The 13,590-nt window shown below is 39.7% G+C and overlaps 1 protein-coding gene across 6 annotated transcripts in view; it reads right to left on the bottom strand.

The window, feature by feature from the left end:
• LOC1279073 (neural cell adhesion molecule 1) overlaps positions 1–13,590 on the bottom strand; it is a 200,389-nt gene that overhangs the window by 26,294 nt on the left and 160,505 nt on the right. For all 6 annotated transcript variants that reach the window (XM_061662147.1, XM_061662144.1, XM_061662143.1 and 3 more), the window contains exons 8-10: positions 5,372–5,575; positions 2,361–2,506; positions 363–507 (exon numbers count right to left, since the gene is read on the bottom strand). In XM_061662147.1, coding sequence (XP_061518131.1) covers positions 363–507; positions 2,361–2,506; positions 5,372–5,575 — 495 coding nt within the window. The remainder of the gene's footprint in view (positions 1–362; positions 508–2,360; positions 2,507–5,371; positions 5,576–13,590) is intronic.

Here is a 13,590-nt window from a genome sequence, read left to right as displayed (position 1 = left end):
CACAAGACGGCAGGGCACTATAAACGCGAATACTTTTTTACGATTGTTGATTTGAATTTAATTTTAATTAATTTCTTCGCTTCCACGCTTTGATGCGCACGCTAGGGAGCTTTTATGGGCGTTTCACAACCCGAAGTGCTGCTGGTCGCCCTTCCTCCTCCCTTCGCCCCTTCCAGTGAACCGGTGAAGGCTCGGCAGTGAAGTTTTGAATTTATTCTGCCCGCAGAAATTCGAAGTTCTGTAAACTACGCCACGAACCATTGCTGACGAACGCTCGGTTCCTCTCCCACTTTCGCTCTTGGCAGGGTTATCTTTATCTACAGCGCTGTTTTTTTTTTATTATTGTTGCTTCAGTTACTCACAGACAACTTCAATCTTCCAGGACGTTTCCAGAAACAGGCCGGTAACGTTTGGGTTTTCGGCCCGGCACGTTATCTGCTTCCCATCGTCCTCGGTCGTCGGTACGAAGCTGAGCTCCGAGCGGGTGGTGTTGTTCAGTATTTCCTCCTGTTCGGGTGTCACGGGTGTTAAAGAAAATGGAAAGAAAGAAGAAGAAAGACATCAGAATGCTTCCAAGAAAAATATTGCGAATGTAAAATTTGCTAGAGGACACAGTATGCGGGGATAATTTTATGGCGCACAACGTTTGCGTTCACTTCCCGCGCTCCGTGGCCGCTTGCGAGGCAGGCAGACGTAGCGATGGTAAACGATTTGGTTTCGGTCAAGTTAACCTCTTTCGACGCGAAAGTGCACTTAATGGAATGAAATACAAAGCACTTTGAATATTAGAAATTGGTGTTTGGCGGTGTGACTGCTGGTCGAAGCTGTTGGATTGATGAAGCAACAGTTTTTGGCATACCGAGCTAAACATTATTTTTAGACTGTGTCTCCAATCAAGGGAAGAACATTTGGAGATATCGTAAAGAAATAGTTTTTTTTGTACATATTGAATTTGTATTAATTTTATTTTACTTAGGTAAACATATTAAAATCCATTTTTTTTTAAATAAAAATTCATAACATTCAATTAAGCTCATTGCAGTACCTGTTATGTTGGTTTGAATATACCATTAGTTTCAACTGTGAATATTCTAAATTATAGATTCTAAGATGTGGCTGAAAGTTACACTTCTTGGCTGTGCTTATTAGTATAATGGAAGGAGGTATTTTAATTACTTTTGCAAATTCGGTATCAACTCATTTACAAAAACCAAAAATATCACTTTGAATTAGAACATATAATTTGATTAACGCTGTTGAATAAAGTTTAAAAGTAAAAAAAGATAAAAATAACGACTAGGCTGTAGAAAGTAATCTATAATAAATTCATTGTTTTTTTATTCAACTAAATTTAAAAAAAACCTGAGCTACCAAATTAGTCGTTTATTTTTTATTTCAAAGAATAAAAAAGTAAAAATGAAAAAAATCAAGGAAAACAACATAATATTTCCATTATAAATTTTTTACATAAAGCACACATTTTATATTAGGATACTACTGGGTTTTGAATAAAACAACGGTCGGGCATTATGACCAAAATGGTTAAAGCGTAAAGCTTATCAATTTTGCTTGAAAGTATGTTCAATCTCGAATCACAATAATTTTTAATAAAATTTTCCATCAGAGAGCTTTAATATTCAATCTTTTTCAGGATTAGTTATTTTTTCACCTTCTTAAAGGCACAAATTGCACAATTCAAGCTTGCTAGGTACAAATGCACCAATCGCAGGAACTTCATTGTCTGGATAGTTTCCCTATGGAATACCACGATTCCTTATTTATAGATGCATACAATCTTTATGGCACTCGGAGCTGGACAGCACAACTCACAGGATGCACAACGAGTTGTTCGGAATCCATTGATTCTGGCAGTGGAACTAGCTGCTGTATTTCAAAGGGCTTTTGTGTAGCGAAGGCATTAGCTGCTGCGTTCGTTTGGTGACCGTAAACACAGTGCCCATAGGGTGGAAAATACTGTGCGGTGGTTCTTAGTTTACGGACGTACATCCATTTTCATAAATTCAATAAAACATTCTCCACCATCATGCAGAGCGTACCGATTCGTGAATGTGGCCGTTGTGTTTGTGCGTGTGTTCACCATTCGTATGGATCCCTCAATTCACAAACGCTCCAGTAGATAGTCGAAAGAGAATACAACGCCGGAGAAAAACAAAAGACCGTAGTCCGAGGGCTTCTTCTCCTCCCATCCTTTTTTGCCATTCACGGTCGAACGATTTCGCCCTTGTTATTGAGTGAAATGAACGATTCTTCCTTCCCCATAACTTAGCCAGTGGGCCACAAGCTCACGATGGTGCAGCGCACCATACCCCCGGGGCCCCGGACGTAGATTCTATACTAACCTTTGCACGACGTAATTGTCGCTTTCCTTTGTACCAGGTTATAATCGCATTTGGCCTCGAACCAACGCTTTCGCAGGAGATTTCATATCGTCGATCGGCTACTAATGGCGTCTGCGGGTTCATTATCTTCACACTCAATGGTTTCACTGTGTGTTTTGTGGCGTGGACGGGTTCAGGCATCAGAGAAAGAGGATGAAAAGAAAGGAAGTAGAGTAAAAAAAAAACACAAAGGTTCAATATAAACCAGTAAATATCCTGCGAACGGATGAATCTTTCGGACAGGTGTGTGTGTGAATGTGTGTGTGCATGCAAGGGGGTGTAGAAAATAACGATCGCTGCCCTGCATTGATTTTTCCGATCATTCCGTATTTCCTGGTCAGTTTTCTTTCTCCCCCTCTCTGCTGAGAGATATGCTCTACCCCTTGGGGGATAGAAAGACTGTTCGGGATTTCATGAGGCATGCAATTTCTGCGATACAAAAAACCGTCATCAAAAGCGAATGGTATAAGAATGGTAGAGAAATGATAAGGTGAAGGTTTATCCATTACGGTGATTTTACGAAAAGAATGACATTTGATAAACCGAGATATTCAAACGTAACGCTAGAAATTTGATACCTGAAGCGTGGGATCTTTCCATAAAATTAAGTAGAAACATGATATAAACATAACGCTAGCAGGACTGTTAAAATTACTCAAAGAAAAAACACAACGGAGCAATGAAAATATGAACCTCAAAGCACTCAAAAGCACAATGGAACATTATTCCAGGAATGTATAAGTATATCCATCCCGATAATGAAACACGATACCCCACGCAAGGAGGGAAAAGGACGGGAAGGTTATTGTGTAACACAAAGATGTATTCGTTTTTGAGAATGGGGACAGAAGTCAAGTGAATTATAGCTTTTATCATTTGTTCGATAACTCTTTCATCTTTTTCTTTCAGCCGCTGGCGCTGGGTCATTCGGAACGGGTAAATCGGGGTGTCTTACTTTGGCTCGTTTGGGTTCTGCCAAAGGCTGCCCGCCCGGTGTTCGACACAGGTGATGCAAATGTGGTTCTATTTTTCCTCCCTCGGGGGTATTTTATCGTTTGCTTACAATATCCGCAAGACGAAGTGAGTTATCATTTATTGTCCCTTTTTTTAAAGTATTTTTGCCGTATCCTTAGGTAACGATAATAGGGCGAAGGGGAATTATGATTTTTCTTTTCTTTTTGTGAGGAAAGAAAAATATTCTTGAAATTCGTATCAATCAGCAAATAGAAAAAAAAGAACATTTTTTGTGTCAGATTTCATTCTTATACGCGATACGCATATAATTCTGCAAGCAACTTTGTTGCCTGCTTTCTTGAATCTGTTTTCCAGGAAAACTTGTAAAGTTTATCTTTTTGCGTTCTCGTTTCTTTGTGTTTTGTTGTAGAAGAATGCTTTAGCTTAAATAGTAAGGTTGCGCAATCGGTGTCGATTGCTTTTGCTGTACAGTTTTTCAGGCCTTACTAAGGTTTGCACTTTATCTCATCCAGTGCGAGAACCTATACTTAATTTTTGCTCTGTGTTTCTGTTCACGAGGAAACGTTTTTAATGGGAATGTAGTTAACTTAAGCTTATAATAAATACTGTGTGCGTCAAATCTTAAATCCATTTGCTTTTATTTTTAAATAGGAGGAGTTGAATAAAATTGTAGATTTTTCTCAATAAATTAAAGCAAAAATATTTTCAAAAACTAGTCGTTATGCAGCCTCATTACAGACTTTTCACGAAAAAGAATAAACTAAATAATATAATTTAAGTCCGGGGTTCCACCACAATTAGATAGTGTATATTTTGAATATATTTTAAAAACTTATCAAACTAAAGTTCTAAACCTATAATTAGCGTTAGAGCAAAATTGTGAAATATAATAATAATACATATAAATTATTACAAGGTATACAAGGTATTATTACAAGGTATAACCAAAAGTTTCTGGGAACACCTAGGGTAGTTTTATTTTTTTTATTTTCTTGGCGTAGGTTTTGGAACATTCTTGATAAAAATGAAAAGAAAATTTTACCCAGAAAAAAACTGCCTATACTAACTAAGAATAGAAACCAATAATTAATGTTACTGTAATTTCGTAGACAACTTAATTGGTGTTTGAAGAATAAGTTGTTTTTGTCTAACAATTATTGAGAATAAATAATATTTTAAAGCATGATTTTAAACGTTCCCCTTATTAGCTGAAAGCAATATTAAAGCTATACAATAAAATCTGACCCCGTGCTTCATGGGTTGAAACAGTGTTTCATTCATCAAAACCGAAGAAGCGTATAATTATCACATATAGTTCGCTCGTTTCCAAAGAAAACGTTCCAAACCCGGCACTGCTTATGGAACCCCGCGCGAAAAAGCATTAAAGATTTTCAGCCAAAAAATAAGAGAACGAAAACGTAAGCAAAACCGATATGGTACACTTTATGTGCTTTATCATCGCTGCCACATGCAATTGAACTGGTGGCGATGGCGATGGCAAGAAATACGATGACGAGCTCAATTTTGCTGGTAGCACCCACAGTCCAGCACCAAGACCCCCGGCGACCAAAACCCAGGGCAAGAGGCACCACCGGACAGACAGAAGAGGCGGTGGCTATTTTCCCGTTTTAGGTCTCTCGGTGCTATGCGCATCGGTCGCAAAAGTAATGAGATTTTAATGAAATGAGAATTCGACAATCAGATGAATTCATCCCATCGGGAGCAGCCGGAAACCGGAAATCATAATCCCGGGAGAAAATCTTTTGCCCATTAGTTGGCGTTTTCTTTGCGATTGGTTCGTCGGTTTTGTAAGTTCGCAGTGACAATGAACCAAATTGGACCATTTGCTTCTGTTGGTGGTAGTGGTGGTGATGGTGGTGGGGATGGTTGGATAAATGTTCAAAATGGTGACAGTGAGTCGCAGTGTGCAGCAGGAAGTGGAGGAAAAGAAGCAGAAGGGAACGGTGTCGTAGAATCGTTGCTAGCTGTCGACTTACGATGTAAATCTAGAACAAAGCTGCTTTCCTTCGGCTCCACCAGCAGCGTGTTCGTTGCCTGGCAGGTGAAGATGGAATTCAGGTCCGAGCGTTGGATCGCGGGCCATAGCAACCGATTTTCGATGACATCGCCAGAATTGTGCTCGTACTGCTCGTCCACCAGTATGCCGTTGATGAGCCATTTGACCGACGGTTGTGGGCGACCTGCAAAAGAAAGGAAAGGGAAAGCGAGGTATTTAGATTGCTGTTGCACAAACACTCGGTAGCTTGTGTTCGGGATTGTTCACCGAATGCCGATCGGGCGAGGGAGGGGTAGCAGTTGACGTTGCATATTAAATGATTCCCTCGAGTGGCATAATTTCGGATGCAACTCCGATGGCCGAGTTGAGGATTTATGTATTTTTCTGATACGTTTAAAAACACGCGCATGTGTATGTTAATGTGTGTAATAGTGTGCGTTAGAGCAACGTTGTTTAACGCATTTGTTTTGCTTAGGCTGTGAGTGTTTCTAGTAGGGTTAGCAATTTTGCGAAATAGTTCACTGTGAACCATAGTTCAAAATTCCATCGATGCGTAAGTATTTGATCTACATAATGTGAGACTTTTTGTGCGCAACAACATTGGTATGCTATGCGATGACATGGGTATGGGAATGTTTTCAGTGAAGCAGCTTTAAGTTCGTTACATATTTGCTGGTACCATACTTCAGTGGTTCGATAATATTTAACGTGCTTGTGTAGATCGTAAAATAAAGCTCTCGCGTCAAAAAGCTTTGATGGCGCTAGATGCGTTGTGGTTGACGATTGTTTAGTATTGTTTGGCATTTATTCATTATTGTGACTAGTTCATTCTTCTAAAGCTCAGTAATTTTAGTAACTATCCTTTGTTATCTGCTTGCATGTTCAGTTACCTTTTTTCGCCCCCTTAAACAATGGTTTGAAATTTGCAGCAAAAAGGCTTTTACTCGATGTATAAATTGAATGCACGGTACAGTGCAGCTAGGCTATTCACGCTGTAGGCTGTTCCCCTCACACACACAAAAAAAAGCAAATCTATCGACCACTGGTTTTGTCCAACCCATCCGGTTAGTTTAATTATGGATTCACCTGCCCCACGTTGGGCCGGGGCGGGATACTTTACACATTCACGTCCGGTGACGAACACGCCGTGGCACTGGTTGTACAACAGTTTGCCAAAAGTGTAACCATTCGATTAATTAAATCTGGTGGTTCGACGATGAAACCACGCTGATGTAGATTAAAAATATAATTTATTACTCCATGGCGGTTTGTTCTGCAATCAGCTGCGTGTCGGTTGGCTGTGCCTCGGCCAGCAATAGAAACAGGGAGCTGCAGCAGTCCATTAGCACCGTGTTTGGCTGTTTAAAGTTGTTACGGGTTTTTTATTGAAGCAAATGGCAATCGTTGTAAAATTAAAGGTTCTCCCATCACTTGCAGAATAAAGCATGGGAAATGAGTAATGGTTTTATTTGTATCATATGGTTTTGTGCACAGTACTGAGAGGAACATGATAATTGTTGGCAAACTCGCAATAGATTGTAATTTAAGCTAAGAGAATGAAATAAATGCTAGATGGTTAGGGAAGGTTTTAATATTTCTTCAGTTGTTTTGAAACATGAAAATATGAAATTGAAATATGTATTTTACCAACAGTTAACAAGAATAGAACAAATACGAAGTTTTAAAACTATTATATTCTACTATTCCGTTATGAAAATAATACACATCGTTCGATAAAACATTCTCCGAATAACTTCCATTTGTTGACTTTGAATTTGTAAAAGTTAATCGTCAGTATTTATATTTTTTCACTGACAGCCCAATATAATCAAAACAGCACTTTCGATCTTGAAAACCCCCACCAACGTCTAAAAGTCGTTCAAAATCTCATCTACGTCAGGGCTGTCAGCTTACAATCGACCTAACGTACCCGGGGCACGGTGCTGGGCTGGGCTGGCGAGAAAGAAAAGTTCTCCCTCCCAGACAGAGGGTTACTAGAATTTTCTATTGCATTTTGAGTCGATGTAAGGGGTGAATTAAAAATACCGCGAACATTTGTGCAGCGCAGCATGAACAGTGGCACAGCTTGCTGTTCCGCGTGCCCGTACTGTGTGTGTGGCTGTGTGTGCTGGGTATTCTTATCATGGCATCGCTTCTTTCGGAGCGGAAAAACTTCGCTCGCGGGCACAATCGAGTGACGGGGAAAACACATGAGCACGGTGCCGCTGAGTGGCAATTATTCGAACTCGCTGAATTCGTTCAACCGGCAGGTCAATAAAAAATAAATAACCATTATCTGCGTCTGGAACAAACACGGTTCGCTCGCTCGGAACGCCTCAGAGTGCTGAGCGAGAGCGTACGACCAGGGACGTCGAGCGGTTCCCGTCGCCGGCGAAGTGCAACATCTTGCCACTGATTGACACTGATAGGAGTTAAATTTGATATTGATTCTGCCGCTAATCGATTTCAACGCGCTCTCGGTATGCTGCAACATCGGTAGAAGAGTGTGAGGTTTGGCAGATTAAGGCAGACTGTGAAGAAGCTGACAGAGTTTTATTTTGGGTAACAATTTATGAATACTCTCAGTGGTTGTTTTTTTTTATTTTTTTTTATATATAGAATATTTTTATTATGAACAACACGATGGTATTTCTTTTTGATTCTACAATTTTAAATAACAACCTTTTCTTTTGATATTTTTAATAAAATAGAAAGGTTACAAATCCTTTCCTTTGTCGCTCCACGCCAGATTAATGCAACATTGTTTTCCATATCGTGCAATCGAATTAAAAGCAAGTGCAAAAACCTGATGTCACGCAATGTGTCAATGAATATTACAAAGATTGCATTATTACAAGTCTATTTTAGAAAAGTGTTTCGTGTAATGCTATAGCTAATGCAACACAAAGGAAGTGAGAGTACAAAAAGTATGTAAGGGCATTTTCTTTCGGTTCCCTGTTTTCCCAACCCAAAGGCTTGCTACCCCCAAATTAATCCCAATAAAATAAGCAGCTATAAAATCAATTCTTATCGTGTGAAAAAATGTAAGCGGTTTCTCTGCACGCAGCACACTTTTTCACCGTGCGGTTTTCGGTAGCGAGCATGGGTTGCCCATGGAAGCCGTTTTGCTGCATTTTCCGGCATCCAAATAACCGCCACATGGAGAGCGTTGTCGGTGTGGTATCGTGAGCTAGATTGGAGCGAAGAGGGCGCTATAATGTGGGGAGGTAAAACAGGCAGGAAAATAATAATGGAACGCGAAAGGTAAAGGTGCAGCAAGGCAAGCAAGGGTGCCGAGGAAAACACTGTTCTTATATAAATGCATAGCTGCAAATTCTAGCAGCAGTGTGGAACTTTGTCGTGTACAAATTGTTGCTGGCACGAAATGAATCGTTGCACGGGAAGGTACGCGGGTACGCCGATAAGCACCGAAGCTGGTAGCGCTGACGTTGGTGCAGCATACCGGGTGCCCTTGGAGGAATGTGATTGCAAACCAGGTAAGCTTTTCGCTCGATTCAATTCACCTGTGCTTAGTCGGTACGTGGCATTTCTCACATTTTCCGGAACAATAGTTTATCGAACCGTTTGCGCAATGAATGGGCCCTTTAATGGTGGCACGGCGTGGCACGAGGTATGGCTTTTGCTCTGGGAGCAACTAATTCAACTGGAATGCCATTTCGTGAATGGGTATTGATAAATGCACAGATATTGATTAATAAGGCAAGTAATTTGAGAACGTTCCACAGTACTTCTTTTTGCATAAAAGATGAATTTTTCATGAACATCTTTAGTTAAAAGCTTCAAAGCAGCCATTAGATGTGAAGATAATATTTGTCAGGTATTATACTAGATGAAAACTAAAGACTGATAGTTCTGAATATAAGGAAAAACGTTAGAGTACGAATTAAAATGCATCCAAAAAGATTACTTATCATCAAACAAAGACATATTGTACATACAAGACATGCAAAATGGCTGGAAATGTTTTTTGTTTATAAACAACTTTTTGAAACTCATGTTGGGAATGTCTCATATCCTTAATGCAAATTTCATACTATTTATAATTTAAATCGATCACGAAATTCAAACAAGGGTATAATTAAGAAATTGATTCATCAATAAAGCTGAATAATTAAATCAATGTCAAAAATAAAGGTTTTATTTTTGTTTATTTTCTTACCATGTTATCCAATTTATAATCTTCTTCTTCTTTTGAGTTTAACGACCTACGCGGTGATCAGAGGTGCATTTATCCATCTCAGGACCCTAAGCCCTAAGGTAGCTCTTTAAATTTACTTTTAGGGATTAATTTTCTTTTGTCGTTGTATATGGCCGCTAGTACATTATTTTAATAGCATCAATAGTCTTCAAAAGTCACGTAGTCAGGCTTACTTATTTCGCATATTTTTCGCATAAGTTGTTCATCACATTTTGTTGACGGTAGTGCAAAAATCAAAACTATATTCAAATACTAGCCAGTTTTTGATGTAAGAAAAATTTTAGTTGCCCTGACCCCTGACCTTAACCTATTAGATTACTATATCAACCTAACAATTGATCTAGTACACCTAAAAGGCCTATTTGGAAATTATAACAAAAAACTGATTGTTATTCATTTATAATTTACTGTATTTATAATGTACTTCTAGAACAGAGTTTGCAATATATTTGTTTGTTCAATGAAACATGAGACATGAGATGTGAAAACAACTCATTGTGTAACAATTGTGTGATTTCCTGTTTCACAGATACATAAACATTTACCTGAATTCCAACCGTCCGACAATCATTATCCTCTACTTGCGTATTGAATAAGTTCTTAAAAATATACATTAATTGCCCCAAGAGCTTCTTTATAACTTATTACCATGAGAGGTTTTATTGTTTTGAATATGGAAGAGTGCGAAAGTATGTAAAGTTTGTCTAGGCCTTCAAAAATTATCTCCAAAGTTTCTAACTACTGTTGATTGCTATAAACGTTATCAACACATTCCATACACTTAATTGTAAGAATATACTGGTTTGAGAAAGATTTTGTTTTCCGTTCATATGTGCATACAAAAAATCAATCGCTTATAAAAGTGAACTAACATGTGCAGGTTTAGCTCGGGGCCGTTATAGACCGGGGCGAAAGCTCAGTCCGCTGATAGTAAAATCCGCCTGTGGCGGTGACGTCGGTCTGTACAGACTTGCGAGACTTATTAAATAACACGCAGTCGGATAGTTGGGTCTTGCCACGGAGGCATGAACTAACGATGTGCATTGTGTTAGTAGCTCCATGATGTACAATTCATATTATTAAAATGTTAGTTAAAAGGATTACAGTAGCAAATTCTTGATACGACACGACGTGCTGGAAGGAAAACTATTCATGTCCGCGCAGTTTTAGGTGACAGCTTGATTTCTTAAAATTGATAGGAAGAGGGCTGTAATGGTTAAAAGAAAATCAATGAAAGTAATATTTTTTCGAGGTTTAGTATCGCGTTTCAAAGCATAGTTTTAGTACACCCAGGCTTCAGTTTGAATATCCTTGAGTAATATCAACAAACTCTAGCGATACCTGTTCTTTAGAGCGAGTCAAACCATGTACGTGATGCTGAAACATCGGTATGATGGTAGCAACGTTCATTTTAAGCATTCTTATAAGTGCTTCTTTCGCTACACTAAGAACGTACATATTTGGCAAAGTGTATCTCAATGTACCAGAAGCTTTGTTCGGGATGCTTTTAGAACGAAAGGTGCTATTTATTTTTATAAATTATTTACGCTTATTCCCACATTCTATACATCTCCAGCGAGCTGTCACCTCCAATGCTGATAGCTTACGGTCGACACTACCAAACCTTGTGGCATCGTTTCTGTCACGATCGTTGTTGTGAAGGGCTAGTGTGGCAGACAGAAAGAGAGAGAAAACGCGCGTTTCCATTGGATTTGAGACCGGGCTGCTACGCATTGAAACCACTTCCATGCCGTGTTTCCATCAGTGAGGAAGCGGCCTGGCAGCCGCCAACCTTTCAGTGTCGAATGAATGATGGATGTCAGGAAAACCGTTTTGCAGTATCGATAACACATGTCCTTCCCGGGGTCTCCCAGCATCCTTCCGTTTCTCGCCCCACCCCTCCCACACTAGCGCAACCACAGTCACGGGAATGCTTCTTCGAATACAGATAGCCTGTATCAGCAGATTCGTCCCCAGAAAGTGGGGGAGTGTACCTCGTTCAACACGCTTCCGGTTTTTGCATAACCGGATGCAGGAAATCTGGAATGTGATGAGAAATTTATTTTGGCCCCACTCATGACAATGCCGTTTTTCCTTGTCCTGCACGTTCACAGCTCTGTTGTTATTGTTGTTGTTGTTGATGCTGCTGCTGTGGTTGTTGCTCGATCCCGACACTTTTATGTTGCCTTCGTGCCATTGCTGCCCGTTCGGTTATGTTGAATTGTGTGCATGTGGCGGACGGCTTTCCGTCAGTAATCGATCCTGTTTCGGAATTTATGCTGACAAAATCAAAAAAAGTGTCCGATACGGGGGCTGGGTGTAAAACAACGAGTTTTGCTTGAAAAGCGTTACGATTATGTAGGATCGTCGTTTGGGCCAAAGGACATTGATTGGATGCAGAACCATAGTAAAAAGAGAGAGGAAGGGGAGGGGGGGGGGGGGGGTAAACAATGCTTAATGTGGTTCAAATGCAATCCCAAGAGTGATGACTTTCATGCCCAATAAAATGTATGGATAACAGTTCCAGCAAACATCTTATGTGATTTTGTAACGATTAAATACAATCGATGCTATTGAAGCGTATGCCAACGACTCTTAAAGTGTTAAGGGGTGATAGGTTTGAAAAAGTAGGAACATTTCCTAGTGGTTATTTTTCTTTGCAACATTTCTATCTGACAATCTATTTATAATTTCTCCAAGTGACACAAATGCTGCTCTTACAAATTAAACACATTGCCAGGAATTGTTGGTTTGTGACACTTTCTTTGTTAGAACTTTATTTTTCTTCAATAATTTTAAAACATATCCCGTTAAACACTCACAATTCAATAATCCTTGCACACGTAATATTTCGGAAAAAGTGCCACACAGATTTCACCTGAATGACTCTTGATAAGCTTTTTCAAGCTTTACAGGTTATTAAAAACAAAACCAAGGACGAATAGACTAAAACGATAGACCCAGTTGCATTTGCAAGAACATTTGAATACGTATACAATGGACTGTTTCAATGATATTTTCACAGAGAGCATACGAAATGACAGAACAAAAATTCAATACATTTTTAGAAGTATAATCTTACTAGCTCTTCGTATAGAAGAATTTTATACACTGATACTGTTCATTTAATTCGTACTTCGCTTTCAGATACATTTGACATAGTCAATTTAAAGGGAGTAGTTGGAGAACTACGTTTGAAATGCGTCAGTGTGCAATGATGCATAAAAATGCACTTACAAAGCGAGATTGGTATGAGGTTAATAAAAAGAAACTGTAGAAAAATCGATGATTGCGCTGCGAATCGATGCGGGTGATGAGTAGTTACCGCAGAATGCATAAGTGACAGCAGTCTCCGCCAGACTGTCACGCTTGACATGTGATTATCATGTCAATATCGCATCGCCAGTATGTACTGACTCTGCGAGTCATTTCCGCACAGGATCTATACCCAAACGCCAGCTGCTGTGTGTTTGTGTATTGGGGATGTAAAAACAACAACCATGGTACGATTACTTTGTTTATCATGGCGATCTTTTCGCTCCTGGCTCATGATGCACAGCCCATCCTACAAACAATCCGAAGCATCACCGTGGTGTGAAGCTTCCCAAAGCAATTTTCTATCACTCGCTACACCTTTCTACCCTGTTCTCCAATTTGGTCGGCTCGTGTGCGATATGGTGCTGTCATGGGATGAGAGGTAGGGAGAGAAAAAAACACAAAGTAAAACCCAACAGTGGGACAGATTTTCGCAGGGATGAATTCCATCAACGCTATCGGAGAAATTTATTTGCACGAAATATGTAAATCTGTGACACGTTTGAGCTGTGTGCTCACACGGGAAACTCCCAAGTGCTGCGCGCCCAACGGTTTTGTTACCGGCCCGCCACAGCGCATGGCGATGGCCCGATCGGCATTGTGGAAGGTGGATGATTGTCGTGGGATATTGCGACCGGGAAAAATCCGGATTGAGATATATGACG

Source organism: Anopheles gambiae, chromosome 3 (assembly GCF_943734735.2).
Source record: "Anopheles gambiae chromosome 3, idAnoGambNW_F1_1, whole genome shotgun sequence".
In the NCBI taxonomy this organism is placed as follows: Eukaryota; Metazoa; Arthropoda; class Insecta; order Diptera; family Culicidae; genus Anopheles; species Anopheles gambiae.
The sequence above is the reverse complement of the archived record's forward strand: the minus strand, read 5'-3'. Positions and strand labels throughout refer to the sequence as shown.